Source organism: Haemorhous mexicanus, chromosome 8 (assembly GCF_027477595.1).
Source record: "Haemorhous mexicanus isolate bHaeMex1 chromosome 8, bHaeMex1.pri, whole genome shotgun sequence".
Classification (NCBI taxonomy): Eukaryota; Metazoa; Chordata; class Aves; order Passeriformes; family Fringillidae; genus Haemorhous; species Haemorhous mexicanus.
Window position 1 is genome coordinate 4,268,328 of NC_082348.1, and position 21,475 is coordinate 4,289,802.

Sequence of the window (21,475 nt, forward strand, 5' to 3'; positions counted from 1 at the left end):
GATTTACATCCCTGCACTTAAACTTTAGTTATGGAATCATCCCTTACTCCAAAACAAGGCTGACTAAAGACCTGATCTCAGCACCTGCAGATGGGTGATCTTTTCTTCTCACTTCCTGGCAAGCTGGGCTGCCCACCATGCCAGGAGGACTACAAAGACCATGCCAGGAGGATTACAAAGACTTACAAGCCCTCCTGCTCAATTTAACTTGGGTTACACAACCCTCTGAATGGTCTGTGTACTCCAGAAATTCACATTTCATTCAGGGCAGAGTAGCCACCTGAATTGACTGTGCTGAGCCCCACCCTGCACCATGTTCATTAATTTTAAGAGGTCCAGAGGATCGGATCCAAGTGATAAACCTTGTTGTGAGAACCACACAAAGCAAGTTTCACATCTACACTTGAACCAAATCTTTGGAACCAAATCCTTGGAAATATTGGAGAACCAGAGACAGGCTCTATGCAGCCACAGGGACACCTGAGCATAAATAAGACACATTTTTGGTCACTATGGCATGCAAGTCAAAATGCTTTAGCACATTTTAGGTACATATAAAATAATTCTAAGTGTCATCTCTTGTAAGCAGCTGCATTTTAAGCTTGACTGATATTCCAGCTTTGTCTTGCTCACTGTTGAGCTCCTGTTTCCTTAACTTTGAAATCTGGCGTGGAATTGAAATTTGAGAAGTTACTTGTAAATGTTGCTTAAATAATAAGATTTCCTTGGGCAACTGACATACAACACACGTGAGAACAGCTGAAACTTCCCCTGTAGAGTCCTTGAAAATTTTTCTCTGTCCGGCTTTCCTGCTCAGTATTGAGTCAGACCGGGTCTTGCACATACATTATTCAAGATACAACTCCCAAGGCTTAAAAACTTAATCTGTCACCCAGTGCTGTCTGTGTGAGGTTCTCAGAAAACACTTTGCTTACACACACACAAAGAAAAGAGAAAAATACTTGTCAACACAAGATCAAATATTCATCATAAAGACATACCATCAGAAGGTGCAAGTTAACAGTCAGCCCATTCATTAAGGCTATTTCTTGTCTTTTGGCCCCTGAAAAATTAAAAAAGATAAAAAGGTTGAAAAATGGTTGGAGTTTTTCTTTAAAATTTCAGAGAAATAGAACAGAGAGCAGAGAACAGTAGAGAGAAAGCAAAAGAATTCAGTCAATGTCTCTCCAAAGCCTGGAAAGGAAACAAATGTTTGAGGTGTCATCAGAGTGAAATAAAAAGATTTCTTGTCTGACTCTCTACTCTGCACTGGCAGGAAAATATTTATTTTTTCAGGTCAGACACAGAAAACAAAAAAAAAAACACAACTAAATCTTTCCATTTCCCAGCAAACCACCAGTGGATTTATTATCTTGAATACCTCAGACAAGTGAGGTCACAAAGACTGTATGTAAAGCAAGACTTGAAGACTTATTTTTGTCAGAAGTTCATATGTAACACAAGTGAGAAAACATATTGAGATAATCATCTGTTGTAAGTGGTTACTGTAATGTCAAGATAAATCTCATCCCTAATTAAAAAATTAAATAAGCAAAATTGACCTATTGGATATAGCAGACCATTATTAATGTATAAGCTTCACAAGAAGCCATACCGAGATTGCTCCAAGGAGGATAATAACAGATGCCTTTGGACTACAGCTAATCGCAGGCAGAGCTAATTAGTAACAACTAATTGTTGTTAGCAAGTGTTTAGTAACAAATTCTCCAGGATTTGTCAAGCCCTGGTGAAAGGTTTTAGGTAGGACAGGGAATTGTGTGTTGGGCAGCACCAAGATACAGAGAAAATTAATTCCTGTTTCCTTCTGGCATGCTTGGTGTCTGTTGTTGAAAAAGAGAAATTCATTCTTGAGACAAATCAATATTTTGAGAGTCTTCTTCAGATGGGAGATGTGTTCATGCACCTTGTCCTGATCATCACTCAGCCTCAGATTCACCAAACATGAGAGAGGTTGCAGAGAAAGCGGGATGAAGAGAAGTGTAAGCAGGCAGGGAGGGCAACAGCCACTTTTGGAATCAATAAAAAGGAAGGAAAAGCTGATTTTGGGATATAAAAGGGTAAGGGGAGGCACAAGAAAAGGAAAGCTGAATCCTGAATTTCTCCTGTTCCTGCCTTACACTGCCACCGTATCCTAAACAGTTTAAATTCACAGACTGATTGCTATGTCAGTGTAGAAAAAAAGATATAACAGTGGGCTCAACCCAATGCAGGCAAATATAGCCAAAGAACATGGAAATCTATAATTATAATTAATTCATACATTCCTCCCAAGCAGGCCTCAGCTTCTGCCAGCCCAGGAAAAGCTGAGCACCATTCTCATTGAGGTGTTCAAGGACATTTCCACTTGCTGCTGAAATCTCCAGTTTGGACAAAAGGATTTGGAAAACAGGTGTCAGTGACTGGGAATGATCAGTCCAGGGGATGAGCCCCACAAAAATGAATAAGCTCCCTCCTCCTTCAGATACCAGGAACATCATCAAGTTTGTGGAAAGAAATATATTAAGGACTTTCTTCATAAGGAAAAATAAATTTTTTTCTTCACTTAAACTCCTCTCCTTTGTTTTCTTTTCTTCCCTCTGATAGCATTGCATCTTAAGGCTCCATGCTGCTGGAAGAGGTCACCTTGGGGTTGCTCTATTGCAGATCCAGGAGACAGCTAGAGAGAGTGATTGCAGCTCAAAACAGTATTATTTGCAGTCTTAATATTTCTATGGAACTCTTGAGGCTGAAAAAAGGGACAGGATCAAGAAATGGCATTGTTCTTATTTGTCCCTCTGCTCCTTCTGTGAAATCTGCGGCTTTCACAGGAAATTCTGCACGAGCAATCCTCTGCCTGCTGTACTGATTCTGTATAAAACAAATGGTTAATCTGTAGATCACTTTTAGCTGCATGTTAGCATCCCAAATTAAATATGACACTACATTTGTCATGTAAGTCTTGGTCTTCCGTAAATTATATATTTATTAAAAGCCTTCCATTATTGAATTTCATGCCCACAAAACAAACCTCATCCATGTCATTGGAAAACTGTTATCCTTTATAACCTGCACTGCATTTCAGAAAACAACCTTTCCATGATCCAATTAACCTATTACAATATTCAAAGACCCGGCACACGGGAGACAAAATTATGTTTGCCTTCCTTATTTCCTAACTTTATACCATATCTCCAGGACAGGCTAAAACCTGTATGTTCTGCATGATAAATCTCCTCTTTAATAAAAGGAAGCAGCGTTTGCAAAGTACAACTTCAGAGACAATTATGATTGCGTTAGGCAGACACTGCCATCCTTCTCCTCTCTGACTGCCAGGGAAGTCTGATCCTCGCTGGAGTAAGTAAAAAGCATTTTGTAAAATTATTGGAAAAAGGCTAAGAGCCCCAGTTTTGAAAACATTTTGGTTATTTCAAATAATCCTTATCACTCAAAGTCACTCCAAATCTGCTCAGCGTTCAGTCTTCCCTCAACAGAGACCTGCCCGAGCCCATCGTAGAGCAGCAGCCACGCAGTTAATCTCGTTCCATCAGAAGGTGATCCTGCCAAGGTTGTAATGTTTTAATAAAGTCTGGTAGGAGAGGCAGAGATTGCTTTCACTGCCTTCTGCCACTTGGTGTGAGCACAGGAAAAAAGCTTTGGCCTCCACTGACCTTGACTCTTCATTTCACAATGTATTTACTACTGTAACTTTCATTGAACAAGAAAATGTGACTGCCTTTAATAAGCAAGGTGCTTGTGCACTATAAACCATTAAGCAGACAAAGGTGTTTTACAGTCCTTGGTCCATTCCTCAATAAGTTTTAGCTGCTACCACTGCTTAGGGTGAGAAATGACAATTCTTCCTCTTCCTCCTCCTCTTCCAAAGCATGTTCAATACTGAATAAAAAACACAGTAAAATTCTGTTATTGTTCTTACATTAAAGTCAATAAGAAAGTAAATTCAGAATTCATTCAACTACATACTCCTACATAATCAATATTATTCTTTATCGGAAAACAGTACTTATGCATAAATTGTGAGGGCTGGAACTTTAAGATCCCTTCCAACCTAAACCACTTAATGAGTCTGTGGAATACCACATTGAAAAGAGCATTTTAACATAGCTTTTTTTTCCTCTCCATTTATCCTTTTAGCCTCTTCACCATTGCCTACAATTTTAAAAATTGGAATTTACTATGATATATCCATTATTTGGGAAATATTAATTCATCTGCATTCTAAGAGTCACTCACCTGTGTCCTGAAAAAGAGCCATGAGTGTATTTTCTAAACAAAACCCTGCACACAAGTTTAAGGGCCAGATGTGAGCCTAGACCATATTTTATAATTTAATCAAACAGTGCCCCAAAAATTCTGGAGAACAGAATCCAAGCCATGCTTTTTATCTTTGAGAAAGACAAAAGGAAACACTTCCCAGGAAATTATTTTAAAAACAAAATGTTAGGTTAGTGTTAGGGTGACTTCAGTCATAATTTTTAATGGAAAATGTTAGAATATTTGTTTACCACGAAGAAAATGACAATAAGTTCATTGTGGTTAAGGGATGGGGATGTAAAAGCACTGGTGTCGTATGGAACTTGGTAAATAAAAGGAAAGTAAGGAGATGGATGAGCAATTAGATGAAATTTAAGTGAAGCTCTCATTTCCATCTCCTTACACCTAGTTGTAGTTAATATTAAAATAGAGCCTTAGTTGGCAGCCTCTACAAGACAGATGGTTAAGGGTAAAAGGGTCCCTGCCTCGTTCTCTGCTTTCTGCAGTGACTCTTAACCTACAGCTGAGGCCAGAGGGACCCTGGCAGGGGCAGTGGCAGCAGGTCAGGGCTCAGCCTGCCTCAGGGCTCCACGTTCTGCAAACAAAGCACAGGCAAACAGCCACAGAGGTGAGGCAGAGAAAGATGATAACTAAGCTTCCAGCTGTCCTTTGGGGAATCTTGGCTCTCTCTCTCTCCTGGTTATGTGAAGAACATCAGTGGTAATACCTTGATTACTAATTGGGGTGCCTGGGAGTATGATATAAGAGAAATTCTTGTCTGCCTGCTTAGTTAAATTCTGGGTTTCCAGCTGAAAATTCCAAGGCACCTTTCCACATCTTCCTAGTTGTACCCTGACAGAACAAGAATATCCACTGGCCAAGGGAGATGGGTCATACTGGAGAAACCCCTAAATCAGCTGTGTTCAGCATTTCAACACCCTCCACTCCCTTTATATTTCCACATTTTTATGTCCTATGATGCTTAACAGATGAGGGTGCTGAGCTTGTCCTTGAATGTAATGAAAGAAAGAGAAGTAACTTAACCTCCTGAGCAGCACCAGGCACAACAATAGCAACTTCTAAAATCAGAACCCCTAATCTGCATTTTGAGATTTTTATTTCATTCTGCAGATGAGATTTTTCTACATAGCTCAGTGATGCCCAGTGTAACCACACTTGTATTTATATTATCTCAGAGTTTACATCATGGATAGACCAAGTACAACAATAATTTATTGCATTTGTTCCGCTCCAATAATAACACCCACTATTTTAGCTATTTGGAAACTTCATAAAGAATTCAGAGAGGGATTTTATTTATAAGTTTATAAATAAACTTGTCATGAAACATTCTTTAATGTCTCTGCTCCCAATTGTTCCAATCCTATTTGCTTTTCTTGAAGGAGAAAACCCATAATTTTCTCATTGAACACTTGTCTGCAGTTGGAGGAGAAATTACGATACAATATCTAGAATACAGCAGGTCAACATAAGGGCAATATTTTTCCTTAGTGATGGCACAAATGAATGCCTGATAATTCAGTTCTGATAGTCACTATTGAGAGTTGTCTTCAATATCTACATGGAAAAATGGGCCAGATCTCCCCAAAATCTACTAACCTAGCCTTGACAACAGCTGGGAGGCTTGGGGAGAAAAAGACCTTGCCAAGATAATTTCTCTTCCCCTTTAGAGACAACTCTGAAGGAAATCCCAGTGAAAGATTATATCACCAACTACACAGGGTAAGAAGTGACAGAGAAGATTTGCATTCTCACTCAGCTGACTCCTTTCATGGCAAATTCACCAGGAGGAGTCTCCAGGGCTCCTCAGCCTCTGGAACAACCAGAAGCACTTTCTGCCCAAGTCCTGCAGCACTGCAGATGCCTCAAGGGGAACAGTGGGGTCTTGGGAACTCATCAATAGCAGGTGCTGCCCCAATCATCTGCTCCATTGCCATAAGCAGCTCTCAAAGATGAGTCTGGATTTAGTGGCAGGGAAAAGAGGAAAACCAGAAAATTTCTAGATGGAAACAATTTATCAAAGGGGAGGAAAGTTCATAATATTACTTCTGGAAGAGTGACTGAGATTCTGCAACACCAAGTGCCCATGTGTTAGTACAAGTGGTTTATGATGCTCCAAGAAACCCTCTGCTGCAATCAGTTTCATGATATGCACATCACACACATTCATCCCCTAAAACACTCACAGCCTTAAAATAAAATGTTAGCCCATGCACAAGAAAACCTGCTTTCAAACATAAGAAAAAAGGATCTAAATTCTGCCCTACAAAGTTTCAGGCTTTTGAGTCTTAAAGCAACTAGATTTGGTTTCATTCCTGGAGAAAGGTTTTGCTTTGCATGTCACACCTACCAACCAGCTCAGCCATCAGGTCCAGGATGCACTCATCTGCCAAAGCCCACGGGCGCTTGCCATTGAAATGGCCATGGACACCTCTGAAAAGGAATGGAAAAAAGATGAAAACGTGTGGTATTCTATGTGGATCAGTCCTAAGAATCATATCTGATTTGGACACTCCAGACTTGGAGGATGGGACTTGCCTAAGCTGAGCACAACACTTTCCTCATACCCTTAAACTTCAGAGCAAAGGTGATTTATTGGTTAATGACAGGTTTTCAGTTGCTTGAAAATTATTTATTTTGGCCCACAAAATTCCTCTAGAAATTTCTCAGAATTAAAGATGATGGTTTTTTCACAAGTCCCCTGGAAGTGGCTACATGGGCTCTGGAAGACTCTGGGAACAGGAAAGCTGGAACAGGGCATCCCAGTGCGGGATGGCACCTGCTAAGCCAGGCTGACATCACTGCACAGACAGCAGAGATCCCCCCACAGACTTCCCCAGCCTGCATTTCTGGTGCAGAGGATGATAGACTTAAATACTGCCTTGCTCCCAGACAGGAGTCTTTCTTGTCAGAAACAATTTCCATTCTCCTGCATCTCCTGTCTGAGCTCACTCCTCTGCATAAACCAGAGGGTTCTTCATGCAGGTCAGGTGCTACCCTGCATCCACAGAGCTGCTTGCTAATTCTTATTGTTTCTCTTGTCCCTGAAAAGTTGTTCTAGATCTCAGTGTGCATAAAGCTTTTTGGGTTGACAAAGGCTATTTTAAAACTTTGTGTTTCAAACAGTTCCTGTCTGCAGGGGATCAAATGGTCACCTTAAGCTCAAGCGTGCTGCTACTCTGAATAGACAGATGTATAAATTCAGTTCTGGATTAAGTGCTCTGAACTAAATTTTTCTTCAGTTATGACAGAGAAGAAAACTTCTAAGTTTTCTTATATATCTACCATGCATATATAAATAAAAAGTTGCCTATTTGCTCAAACATGCAGGGTGTAGAGTACAGATTTAAATGCAAATGGAGGCAGATTGAGAAAAGTAATAATGGTGCTAATCCAGGGAAACATTGCTCTGGGCTCCCATCTCACACTGGATGATTTTCATATTTGCTGAGCACCACGGGGTACTTGTGGAGTCGGGAGCACCAGGCTGCATGAGGCTGAGTATAAAGCTGTTTCAAAATAAAGACAAAGCCAGTAGGAAGCTGTGTAGAGAGCAGAAGAAGCCCTAAAAGCTTTGATGCGAGAAAAAAAGAAAAAAAAAATGTAGTAAACCTTTTAAAGAAGAACTGTCCCACAACGTTCACTCAAAATCACAGGAGGACAGTAGGCAGACTAGGACATGAGAAAAGAGTGTGCATCAGACACTACCCCATCCTCAAGGCTATTTAAAACATTGGTTTTCCCTATCCACCTCATACTTTCCCTTCTCAGGTACAGTTTCTTTCTGTCTCTTGCAAAAATTACATAGGTGTTTTACAGTCAGACCCTTTTTGATTGACTTGGGTCTAATTCATGCCTCATAGGGATATTTCCAAGAATTACAGTCCTAAAAAATAGGAGAGCTGATGCTTTTAAAAAACTCAGTTGCATTAACCATTTTGAGCCTCTCATCCTTACAAAACCCCGTTTAATTTTGCCTAGATTAGGTCAACAGCTGAAGGAGTGCAAAGGTACAACTGAACATCTCTTACAGATAAAATAGCATCCCATGCTCAACAAGTCCAATCCCACATAGACAAGGAGGACCCTGCTCCTCAGTTTGGATGAGGTCCTGGTACAGCAGCTGACTGCTTTCCTCCATTTTACAATTGCTCTCTGATGAGTCCTTGACAGCAGAGAGCAGGCAGTGTGAAATAACCCTCATTTACAAGAGCATTTCATAGATGAGGAATAAAGGCAGTGGGTGGGGAGGGGAGAAAATGCTGCGAGGGGCAGGAGTAGTGCTAAAATTTCCTCCCTTCTATCAGCCCACAATGCAGCTGCATTCCCTGAAGACAGGGGGTATATGTTTCACAAACAGCAAGACATTTATTGGTAATTTCCTGTCTTATTCTTAACTGTAATAGAGTGATCAAGGGACTTTAGGATAATACAGACTGTTAAAATAAAACCCCCAAAGATCTTCAGTGGCTCCCAGCCTGAGGGAATCTGTATTTCTGAAAGAGGATAGCAAATATAATAAGATAAGAAAAATAAGTCCTAACTACCTATGGGATTCTCTTTCATTAGCTTTCCCTGATTTTATAGCCATTAGTGTCATCCTAATGGGAATTTACTAATGAAAGTTCTCCCTATTAGCACACAGGACTAACAAAATTTCAGAATAAATTTCCAAGTTATCATGAAAACAGTTGTGAGATTTTGGTCAAGAGAATGTTTTATTTTGAGAGGAAAACATGGACATTTAACCATATTGAAAGAAGGGAGAGGCAGCATTTATTATTATTCTTATTATTATTATTATGGCACAGCTTACAGCTTGCCTCCCTCTTGATGGCCAATATAAATGCCAAGAGACAAAAATTATTGCCTCTAAAATGGTAGTTAAAAGCATATTCTTGGACCCTTTTTTTTTTTATTTTAATCACATGAAACTCTGTAGACTTTGCTGATGGCACAATACATCCTATTACACTTAGGTTGTAAAATTCTATGCTCTGCCTCAGAGAATTTATATCTCTGTATATTATGCCACCCCTCTCTCAGCTCTGGTAGGCACTGGGGGTAATAATCTTTAAGGACACAAGTGCAGTGCTCCTGGCATTCCCCTCATACATGGAGAGCCCTTTTTCCCCCAACTGCACCCTAGGTAGCAAAAGAGATTTAAACTGAGGTATCCAAATTAATGAATACAAAACTTCACCCATGAAATCACAGAGCATCAGACAAACAGATATTTCTTCAACTTCTATGAGAGTTTCTCATTGTGCAAATTAATTTTTAGTCGGTTATCATTTTATTTTCAATTTGGCAGGAAATCACAATTCCACGTTTTATTCGCTGAGCTCTGGTTGATTTAAAGCTTGCTAGGGGAGCTGGAAACACATTTTTTGAGATGATCCCAGGGTTTCAAAGGCGGTGAGAAAAGGAATTTAAATTAATTGCCATCTTCAGGAATCTTCTGTGCTCATCCAAATCTTAGTCAAGTGCAAATTTCCTTCTTGCTCCTTTGCCAAAAATGATGCAAGGTATTTAATGAGCCAGTAGAGACTCTTAAGTTGGACCAAGGTTTCAAGCAAAGAAACAGCCAAAAAAAGGGAAGACATATCAAAAGAAGAAGAGCTGTATGGACCAGCAGATTAAAGAAAAAACTTAAAATCCCATGGCATTAAAGCAGGAATTTGCAGCTCTACCACAGAACCTGGTAAAAGGCAGAGTCCTGAGAATGGCAGGAGAGGTGGGGATGTCCAACAGAGCTTGGCCAAGCTGCACTCCTGTTTGCAGCCTTCTCATATCTTGCAGGATTAGTTCAGCACACAGACCCAAAGATACCTTCTGACTTGCTGAAAATTGTCTTTCCTACTGCAAGTGTTATATTATAAAGCCTTCCTCAAACTAGGAGGTGGTTAATATCCTATGTCCATGTTAGCCTCTTGCCACATCACTTCAATGCTTAGAAGTATATATAGATAAATATAATTTCGAGTCTCAATTTATTAATTCCTTGTTTATATTTACTATGCCAACATGCTTTTCATATAAGAGGCTCCTTCCCTTCCCTACACTGATACATCCACAGAGAACAATCATTTTCCCTTTCAGTCTTAATTTTGCTCAACAGCTCCAGTCCTCCAGACTTGCGTGCAGCAGGTTCCCCACTCCCCAGTCACCCTGCCAGCCCTTCACAGGAGCACAACTGGCTACAGCAGGCTCTCTTCTGTTTTAATTGTTCCACTTTAATGAGTTATTCAGACGAGAGACATTGCCTGCTGCAGTGAGTATGCTCACACACAATGATGATTCTATAAAATATTTTAATTACTTAACCGGTTCTGGCAGGGCAGAGGGGAAAACAAGGCACTGCAAAGCATCTCTTGGCCTTCCTCCAACAAAAAAAAGTCCCTTGGAGTTTGGATTTTTAAAACATTGGGTTATTGGCTACTCTAGGTTAAACATGAGGAAACAACTCTTCATCCCTTTTCATCCATTCTTCAATTAATCTTGGATTTAGCTGAAATCATAACTGAGAGATGAAGCCTCAGAGGCTGCTTTAAATCCATACTAAGAATGCCCGTGGCTTGGATTTGTAATCTTTCTACATTAGCATAAGGAACAGTGGAAAGGAATATGGAGAGGAAGAATACAAATCCAGAAAAGGCATGTGGGAGGCAGGTGTAGGATGAGAGCTGGAGCCCACCATTTAAAGTGGAGGTGAGGGAAAGGAACTAAGCACTGAGAGGAAACACAACAAGAGAGAGGTCTTTCCATGATTTTCTCTCCCAGCTGTTTGCCTGATGAGTTACCATCACTACTTGGAGAGAAAGCTACAGCTCCCCTCCATTGACCAGCAGTGGGTAATCTTCCTTTTCACTCTTGCCCTGAACTACCAGCAGTGAAAGCCATTTAAATAGACTCACAGCTCTTTGAGAGGAGTCCCGAGACACAACAAACAGAAAATACAATAAACCAATTTATAAGAAAGCCAGAATCTATACCATGGCTGACTTGATGGATGTTCCTAATTTGCATGCCATTTCCTAGATTCTTGCTACTTATTTATCTAAGCCAGAGCCACTACATCCCACACTGACACAACAGCCATTGAACAGCCTTCAGCTGGAACAGCTACCACCTTAGACTGGGTTTTGCTAGGCTGTCCTTGGTGACTGGAATAAAAATACTCATGTCTGTACCTTCAGCCATCTAATCCTTTGCATTCCATTCACCAGCTTCTCTAAGCATACACTGCTCTCCTCAAAATTAGCTTGATCCTACCCTGGCTTTCTCAGCTGCTTTAGGTTCAGGATTTTATTCTGTTTCTTTGTTGATCTTAATTTGAAGGGTTTTGCTTAGTTGGTACTTTGGTTTTGTTTTGGTTTTAATTTGTTTTTAAACATTCTGATTTATTCTGGGTAAGGCTTTTGAGGCCATGCCGTGTTTTTGGCAAACAACCTTTCTGGTTGTGCTCCCTCTCTTGCAGTGGCTAGAAATCAATGTTCAGCCATTTTCCCCCACTAGACACAGATCCTGAAGGCACTTTTGATCTGAAGGAACACACTGCCTACCTTTTTTCTTCCAGGTTTTTACAGTCACTGAGGAAAAACTCATCTTTCACTGCAGCAAAGACAAACACAAGAATAGAAGTGAGGCAGTGAAAAGATACAGTGGAGGAGCTGAAATACTTTTGCAGTCCCAGTGCATCACTCTAAGAATGTTATCTGACTTCTGCCTTTTGAAGGAGCTCAGCTGTTTCCCTGACAAAGTGGGATAACAGCACAGAAATGGACAGGGTTGCAATTTTTTCAAACGACTAGAGAAACTGCATTGCTGTGCTGCCTGAATAACCAGAAGGAATGAGCTCTTCCCAAAGTTCCACTCATCCCCACTCATTCTCAGCCTTCTCACCTATAAGAATACAGGTGAAAAATAGGAATCAATAAACCATATTGATGAGCTCCCAGCATTCATACATTTACAAGTGGAAGAGCAGCTACAGATTTCTCACATTTGCATTGAGAAGCCTCCATCTCGACCGTTCCTGCTGAAACAAGGCTGCCCACTTAGCAGAATTCATTTTTCCTCTTCTGCCTCTCCATATTTCCTCTGCTCTCTCACCATGAAATCACATCTGTTCCACTCATATCCCGCACCCTATAAAAGAGTTCATCTCTCACCCAGCTCACTCACTCATCTGGATGCTATTTTCCTTTCCCACCTTCAGTTCCCTGTTTTTTACTCATCATTTTCCTTACTCATCCCTGCTCCAGCTGCTCAGGCAGGTGCAGGAGATCTCAAAGCACAGACTCCTAATGGAACAGAACATAATATTAAAAAAACCTAAATAAAGAGCAAAAAAAGCTTTTTCTTTCCCCTCTGTATATTAAAAAGTTCCCCATTTGTTATGATGACAGTGTCCTTTTCCTTTTTTTTTTCCCTGTCTCTTTTACATCAGGTTGATTTAGCAAAGCTTGTTGTAATTCACACTCAGCTCCTGGCTGAGAAGACAGGACTGTTTCTTTCTAAATAAAATGAACTTGTCAGGCAGAGACCTGGCTTAAGAGGAGCCAAAAACCTGCCAGCCTGGGCTGCAGCATCACCTGCATTCAGTGCTTTTCCAAGGGGAACTGCTCTTTGCAAGGCCTGCAGGGTGAATCACGCAGTTAAAAACATTAATTAGAAAATCACAGGGCCTGGAACCCCACCACATTCACCAGCAAGCAGCAGAAACCAAAAAGGTTTGTGTGCATTGTGAGGACTCTTTGTAAACACAGCAGGGTGGGGAGGGTTAAACTGCACAGGTCCTCCAGGTGAGCCAAGCAGAGCCACCACACACAGCACGGGCTATCACAGCTGAAATGGTCTATTTGCCTGTTTTACTGCTCCTGTCTTTAAAAGAGATATAAACAACACTAGGGAAACACTGAACGTGTTTTACTCCTGGGCTGGAGCACTTTTAATGCACTCTTCTGCTGCTCAAGCAGTTCCAAGGAAGATCCCAACATAAAGAGCTCCTCTGAAGCACAAGTCAGCATCTAGCACACGGTACTCACGTCCGAGCCCACTTGTCCAGTTCTTCATCCAAGTAAGTTTTAACTTTTCTTGGCTGGAGCCCAAGAGAATTCCCAATAAAGTACACACAGCTCTCTTCTCCATTCACCAGGGTCAGGTCAGCTGGGGAGGGAAACCAGAGAAACAAAATGCACGTGGGACTGAGCACTGGAGGGTCACCAGAGCACGTGTGGGACACAGCACAGCAAGGTCAACACGTGTGGGACTGAGCACAGGAGGGTCAGCACAACACGTGTGGGACACAGCACAGGAGGGCCAGCAGGTGTGGGACACAGCACAGGAGGGCCAGCAGGTGTGCACATCCCTCCCCCAAACACCTGTGCCACCCCCAGAGCTCTGTCCATCCCTGGACATCACGGTCCCCACCTGCAAACAGAGGTGTCACATCCTGACCTCTCTCTCAGAACATCACTCAGGTAACCCTGAAGAGCATCTAAGGAGACAATTTGCAAGCAACTATTCACCTTTTCCTCCTACAATTTTTGGAGCTGATGAGAGTTCAGGCACCACTAAATTCCCAGCTCTCAGGGGTTGTGTGAGAAGCAGACATTGGCACCAATTTTATCAGGTCTATAACCAAGAGTGAGTAAACAGGGAGTATTTTCCCAGTCAGGCTATCCACTTCCACCACCAGGATATGCCTACTTTGAGTGATGAAATTACTGGAATCATGCATTTAATAAAAGTTAGGACTAGGTAAATCTGTGTCTTTCATGTAAGTTGTCCCTGAACAATTAAATCTCTATTCAGAAAAGATGTAATTGTGAGGAGAATATTTTAAAGCAGTCTTAAAAGTTTTTGTATTGTCAGCAAATACTGTGGGCTGCACTTCATGTCATCATCTGAGGAGAAAGAGGAAATCTATGTTGACAAATCCTTTCAATGATTAGGAGAAAAGCAAGGCAGTAGAAATTTATAAATAATAGCTCTAGTGAGATTCTGAACAATCTAATTACCCTGTGTCATCATCTATCAATCCAAACACAGCCTTCTTCTGTTATTTCTCATGTTAGAGATTCTTGGAGGGACAAGTGACGGTGACCTTCTAGAAGTGGTAATTTGCATTTGTCTACACCTATACTTACAATACCCCTGAAAGATAATAACACATATAATTTTGATAAATATAATTGATATCCCTCAGAATAAGGATCAAATGAATGAGCATGTTAAGATACATGCTAAAAATGAACCATAACACTGCAATTCAGTCTGTGAAAATTTTTTCAGGCCTGTAGAAAAACAGCCTGGAAAAAGTTTCTTACTACCTTTTGCACTAACAATTACCAATTTCATTGAACTTCCCCAGAAACACATTTTTCAGGAGTATAGACAACTTGGGTAATTTCCTAATTAAAGTTTTAGAGGCTTTTAAAAATCATAAGTCAGAGAGCAATCTCAGCCTAATCTGTTTTGCAGATACTCTGTCTGTTTTTCGTCTCCATTGTAATATGAATGAAAACAGAGAGGCATAAATATCATCCATGCCCCCAAATTGATTCTATTAAAAGTTCTTTTCCTACCAAGAAACACAATAACACTGTGCCCCTGGGGTTAGAGAGAAGGATCCTTGCTCAAGAATCTGGAGCTCGATCTCACCAATACTCACCAAGCACTAAAACAGGTGAGGAATTATCAGCAAGGCAGATTTTCTTACCCCACAGTCCTTTCTAAATAAAACACCCCTGTTCACCAATGGAGAGACAGGGCATTGCCTTTTTTATAAAGTTATTTTAACACCTTTTTCCCTGTTCCTTTGGATATTCTCTTCTTGTTGAATTATCAACTTTAAATCTGGATGAACTTTTTCACTTTTGACAAAAAGCTCTTTATATCCCCTCACTACATCACTAAAATATTCATTTTAGACCATTGCTGCTCATTTTTTTCACCATCTTTGTAATTTATCCTGATCAGCACCTCCTCATGCTCCAACAACTCTACATTCACTGTGATATTCTTTTTTCCTAGCACTTGTCTTTCCCCAAATTACATTTATTTTTCACACTTTTACTTTCTGGAGGAGCTGTGGTTGATTTGAAATACATATTGAAATATTCTAACAGGAAATAAACACAACTGAGGAAATAAAAACAAAGAAAAAAATAATTATTGGAACGTGTGCTTAGAGTAGCCTGGATCAAAAAATATATTTGTCTTAAGATTAATTAAATATATTAAATATTCACACACCTATTCAAATTCCTGCAAACCAGTCAAATTTAACACATATATTGCTTTGCATACTAATTATACCCATTCATCTACATTGAAGATGCACTTCTATATCTTTAAACCTAAAAGGAAAAGGAAGTTTATTGTCAGAAGTTCAGTCCAAACAAAAGGGCAAAATGTAATGGGTTCATTAACCAGAAGGAAGGACTAAATCTGCTTATACATATCTAAGCTCTGTCCTTAGCTGAAGGATAATAGATCTCCACTTTCACACCTGCCTGTACCTCCCTCAACAGCCCTCCAAAAAGACAGATTTTTGTGGTTAAGCACTCCTTTTAACCATTTCTTCTGGAAATACAGCTCAGGACTTTCACTCCAGGGTATCTTTGTATTCCCAAGAAACCCAAATGACGCCCTCCTCCTTTAGAAGGTGACAAAGCAGGAGCCATAGCCTTAATCAGATGGGGGAGTTGGTGCTCAGCCCATTTCTGCCTCCTCCCTGGGGTGCACAAAGAGAGGTTAAAGAAACCTTTTTGTCAACTCTGAGAAGAGCAAGGAGATCCAAACATTTCCCTAAATCTTCTGCTGTCATCTTTTCCTCATTTGCCCACCTGAGCTTTGCCCCTCATGCTTGCACACAAAACTTCCCAGATTTGCAGAGAGTTAGGCTGCTACTGGTTTCCTCTGGATGGATACAGCAAATAAACAGCCCTGACAGTTTATAACTTGATAACTAAATTAAACTATTCTAATGACTTCCTAAATATTTTCCTGTACGTCATCTGTTGTCTCCTATGGATGTTCTCATCTGCTTTTTGTAAGGTTTCATTTTAAAGCCTCATTGTAATGTTTTATGTAAATATATAAAGAGTATTTGATGGCTAATATCTGGAATGACATTTATCTTCAGGAAGGTGTTATCTGGCATCCGCTCCTGGGCGCAGATAAATGTCATGGCAGATCTGTCTCTGTGCTATAGTCACGCAATGTAAATATATATATATTTACACCCCTGCTGCTCTTCAGCAGGGAAGCTGTTCCTGATGACAGCTGAAGCACAGAAAAGGACAGGAAAAGAAGGGGAGGGAAAAACCCCTCAATTTAGGAGCACCAGAATGATGGGCTCTCTGTGCTTTTCAACTGGTACTACTTTGTACATCATTTATCTTCACTAAAACATATCTATCCACAGTCTGGGGACTAAATATTATTGCAACTACAGGAGGGAAAACCCCACAGCAGCAGTCTTTGGGTCTAAATATTGTAGTAATTGAAAACCAAATAATAATGGACATTGAAAGGGAAGAAACCAAAACTGTCACATGGGTATCAAAACCTCTACTTCTACTTCTCAGAAGATTCTTTAATCTGAAGCTGCTAAAACCCTACACTGAAAAGTGACTTTTGATGTCCTGGAGAGACATTTGACATTCTGCATTCAAAGATCCAGCTGCTGCTGCTTGGGCTGGATTCCAGCAGCACCACTGCCATGGGAACTGTGTTCCAGCATCTTTCCAGCTTTAGTGGCACATCTTGCAGGACCATGGGGGCAGCTGAAGGAGCTTTGAGTACAGCATAGTCAAATATCCAAACAGAGGGGGTTTAGGAAACTCTCTTAAGTGACCAGGGTAAAAAAAATGAAAAAGAAAAATTACAGGGTCATGGAGGAAGCACATAGTTTAAATATTTACAAAGTGTCCAGTCCTGCTCTGAATAATAGAAACAGCACAACTCAAGGATTTAAATGCGGGGAAAGGTAAGTCAATACCACCAGAACATAGAGAATTGAGATTTATCATCCCTGTGTCCCAAGGGCGGGAGCAGACTGCATTCCCAACACTCATCTTTGCTCAGCAGGAAGAATCTGAAGACAGACTGCTTCAAAAGATGTCCAGGAATTCAGACTATTGACACCATTTTCTATCACAGTCCTTTACTGGTCACACTTTGGTGAATGCACCTGTAATTTCTCATTTACCATCAGTAATGTCCTTTCAGACAAAGAAAATCTGCAGAAAATTCTGTCTGCATTCATTGGAAAATGAAAAAAAAAAAAAATGCAAGGAAGCTCTATCATATTTTTTCCTTTCATTTTCAATACATTTAGCCAAGGCAGGAAAGGAGGAGAGTGACTGTGCCTGTGTGTGTTCACCATCTAAGGAAATAATCTGCCATTTTTCTAGCGTGCAGTCACCAGAGCCTGCAAAGCCAGCACAGCTTTTGCTGTCCAGGTAACTGAGACAAAAATAAACCCAGACAGGGGTTGGGAAGCAGAAGAGACCAGGACCTTGCTGCCTCCATAGGTGGCTGCTTCCACCAGGTTTCCCTGCATGAATTTGACTAAACATGGTGGCTATTGCAGGTACCAAGAAAAAGTTGGAGCTGAATTTCAGTTTTGATGGTCTGGGAGTACTAACCCCGAGCAAATGCTTCCCTCTCAGCCTGCCACCCCCTTTTCCACCCCTCCTGCCTCCACACCAAGCCCTCCCCATGCCCAGACATGCCACAGGCTCCTCAAAGCAACCTGTGGAATGGGAAAGAAGGAGAAAAATGTCCAGAACAATTTCACATAGCTTCACTGAAGTCAGGTGCTGTCTATTTTTAGGCAATTCATGAGGAAAGTGGAAAATATCTTCAAATAAAAGGCTTCATTATAAATTATTTGCTCAGATCAATTATTTGTTCTGAGGCAGAGTCTTCCATTTGGCCTCAGTGAGAAAACAGCTCCACTACCAGCAATAAGACAAAAATGTTCACATAATATATATACTGCCTCTTTCATTAACTAAAATAATTGTAACCAGACAGATAATTCCAAGCTGAATCACACCAAGGAAGCAACTGCTCTGAACTACCCAAGCGAGGCTGCTGTTTTGAGCCATTAGACAGAAAAGCTTCTGCCTATAATTTTCAATCAGTCCCTACATTGTTCAAAGCAGCTGACTGACAGCATAAGCACCATATAAGTACTGTATCCTCACATTTGATTCAGGATGGCAACGAGAACATAGAGCTTTTGGTGCTAGAATAAGCTGATGGATTGATTTAGCAACAGCGGGGACATTCTGTGCTCAGATATGACTACAATTGCTCAATTATCTCATAAGTGACGATGATTTCCAAAGACTTGTGATAAACACATGCAGAAGATGTGAAGCCCAGCCCTTTCCCCATCCCTCTCCCTCAACAGCAATTATAACTCTCACTTGGAGGCAGATCCTTGACTTTGGGGACACAGAAACATTCCCGAAGATGCTTTAACTCATCTTTTTCATCTAAGTGGAAAGCAAGTTTTTTGTCCGTGGGGCTGCATCCAAGCTGCAGAGCAGTTTGTTCCAAAATGCTTGCCGGGAGCACAGGAGAAGATGGATCCATTTTCAGGTCATTCAATTTCACCTGAAAATCAGAAATGCCAGTTTAGCTTCTGCAGTTTGCATAGGCACGAGTGGCTGATAAGCAGCTACTAAAGCTGCACCATTCAAGACCCAAACTTACTTGATTTAAAGCTTTTAAAAAGTGAAGTGTCTGAATAGAATGGTAAACCTGATCAAATATTTCCAAGGCAACATATTGCTGTAACCCCCAAAGGCTTTTTTCTTTCGCTGCTACAGATACAAAGCTCTTCCCTTTTTAAATTTTATCAGCCTCTTCTAAGTTCTCCCACCAGACTGACAGCAGCTCCAAATGCTGGAGTGTCACTCACAGTCTGGAGACGTCAAAGCCAGAGGCTGCATTATTGTTTCTGCAGTCTGAGCTCCTAAGAATAGCAGGTGCACAGATACATTGAAGTTGTTTCCACATTTTCCAATGTTCAGCCCCTTTCAGCATGTTTTACCTCAGAAATTGGAGGGGGTGTTTGTATAAGGCCGTGCTCATGTGCAAGGGCAGACCAGGCAGGATGCAGGTGTCAGGCAAACACAGTTTTCAAAACCAGGGCCTTGAATTAATATTTCCTTTCAGCTACACCAAATATCCTGCTGATTTAGATCTGTTTCTCCTGGGAGAGGAGAGAAGCCCAAGTGAAATCAGAAATATGACAGACCAAGAATTCTAAGAAAACACCAAAAATTAACTGCAAAATTTACAAGCTCGTTGCTCTTGATATGAAAACAGTCCTGTAACTGTAATGCTCAGAGACACCACTGTGCTCCAGACAGCACTGGTGCGCTTGGCTTTACAATTGGCAGAGAAGGTTTGCAGCACATACTCTGCACTTTAGGACAAGACTTCCCTGCTGTGCTTTGTGGCAGCAGGCAGCCAAGAGACTCAGTGAGGTGCTTGGTGGCTGCCCCAGTTTAGGGAAATGTGCAGTTACACCACACAACATTCTCTGCTTTTTTAACATCCCCAAGAGTCTTGGTGCAAAGGAACCCTCGAGGGGATAGGCTGAAATAGGATAGATTAGCACATAACAAGGAGCCACTAGAGAATATCACTTTTTCTCTCTCTTTGAGAAAGAAAACTCTTTAAGCACATATCTTCCATAAGCTCTCATTTCTTAAAGCCAAAATATCCTACAAATAGCGATCAGAAACAAGCTGTGGATAGAACAACAGATGACTATTGAGAAGAGCTTTGTCAACACATATGGGAAGGACAACGGTTGGTATTTAAATATAAACTCCCCAAACAGCACAGCCTCCTTAGTGCTAATTAACCCAAACCTGTTTATACTCTGGCCAAATGGCCAGCATGATGCTACTTACCTGCTTTAATCTGCTATCATTTGGTTTTATGATGAGAACATCATCTTTTACCCCTCCAGACCTGATATCTTACACAGGAACAATTTTTCCCCTCCAGCCAGCATGCAGAGTTAAAATAAAAAAAAAAAAAAAAAAAAAGAAATAGCAGCAGAGTTCTTTAAAACAACAGTTTTCATTTAGCTAATGTTCACCCTCCCCTGGGATTTATTGGAGACATCCTATTTTTATGCTGTCTCTACACAGGTTGTTCACACCTCCTCATTGTCACCAAATTTATCATTCCCACTCACTCACCCTAATCATCATTTAGCTGGGGAAAAGGAAAATAAAACAGCAAAAATGTTTGGGGGAAAAAAAAAAATAGCATCTTAGTTTTCAGAGTGCTTTTCAAGGTTTCTAGGAGGCAGAGGGCTACACCCAGACCAGGAGCTGGGTGTGATGCTCAAGTGGCCCCAACTCCCAAAGAGCTGCCATGCCACTGAAAGCCCTGAGGAAGGTGTGACCAGGCTCCCTGTGCCCCAGGGAACTGCTCCTCAGCTCCTCCACAGCTGAGCAGCTGATCCAAGACCTCTGCTCCCTGCTGGGATGTCAGTCACAGATGTGCTTTTCTGCAGGTCAGGACCTTCTGCACTTGATTTGGCACACACCAGGGAGGATGGCTTAAGGATCTCTATCTCCTCCAGGTGTTGTGAACCAACAAGAAAAGCAAGTGATGGTCACAGACACCATGACCATCACTAATACAGTCACCTCATTATATACTCAAGTAACTCAAGTTTCACTTCTCCAAATTACAGGATTAATGAGAGCTTATTTCCAAGCAATACTTGGATCAGCACTTGGAAAGCAGAACTAGGTTTTGTTTCCAAAGCTTGTTTATTTGATTTACAACCCCAGCACGGATGTCCTGATCCCATTATCAAAGCATGTCCAGCACATACATAATAAAGATAGAGCCCTCTGGTTTTAATAATGAGCATTTAATGCAAATTATGTTAAAAAATCCTTAGGTGAGGGATTGAAACTCATGTCTCCCTGACTGTCTCCTTCTAGGTAAAAGAATTGCCAGTGCAGTATTTTCTGTGAAATCTCCTTCCCACTCAAGTTAATGCCTGGATTTTTTTTTTTTAATTTTTTTTTTTATTTTACTCCCTGGTGTCATACCTCCTGGAAGTAAGGAGCCTTTTCAGCTCTCTAAACAGATCAATCTTGAGTTAAGAATATTTGCTCAG

General features: G+C 40.9%; 1 protein-coding gene across 3 annotated transcripts in view; it reads right to left on the reverse strand.

Annotated features, from left to right (window-relative positions):
- KYNU (kynureninase) overlaps nt 1–21,475 on the reverse strand; it is a 60,921-nt gene that overhangs the window by 34,339 nt on the left and 5,107 nt on the right. For all 3 annotated transcript variants that reach the window (XM_059852316.1, XM_059852315.1, XM_059852317.1), the window contains exons 2-5: nt 18,744–18,933; nt 13,344–13,464; nt 6,644–6,726; nt 1,002–1,063 (exon numbers count right to left, since the gene is read on the reverse strand). In XM_059852316.1, coding sequence (XP_059708299.1) covers nt 1,002–1,063; nt 6,644–6,726; nt 13,344–13,464; nt 18,744–18,912 — 435 coding nt within the window. In that variant the 5' untranslated portion in view covers nt 18,913–18,933. The remainder of the gene's footprint in view (nt 1–1,001; nt 1,064–6,643; nt 6,727–13,343; nt 13,465–18,743; nt 18,934–21,475) is intronic.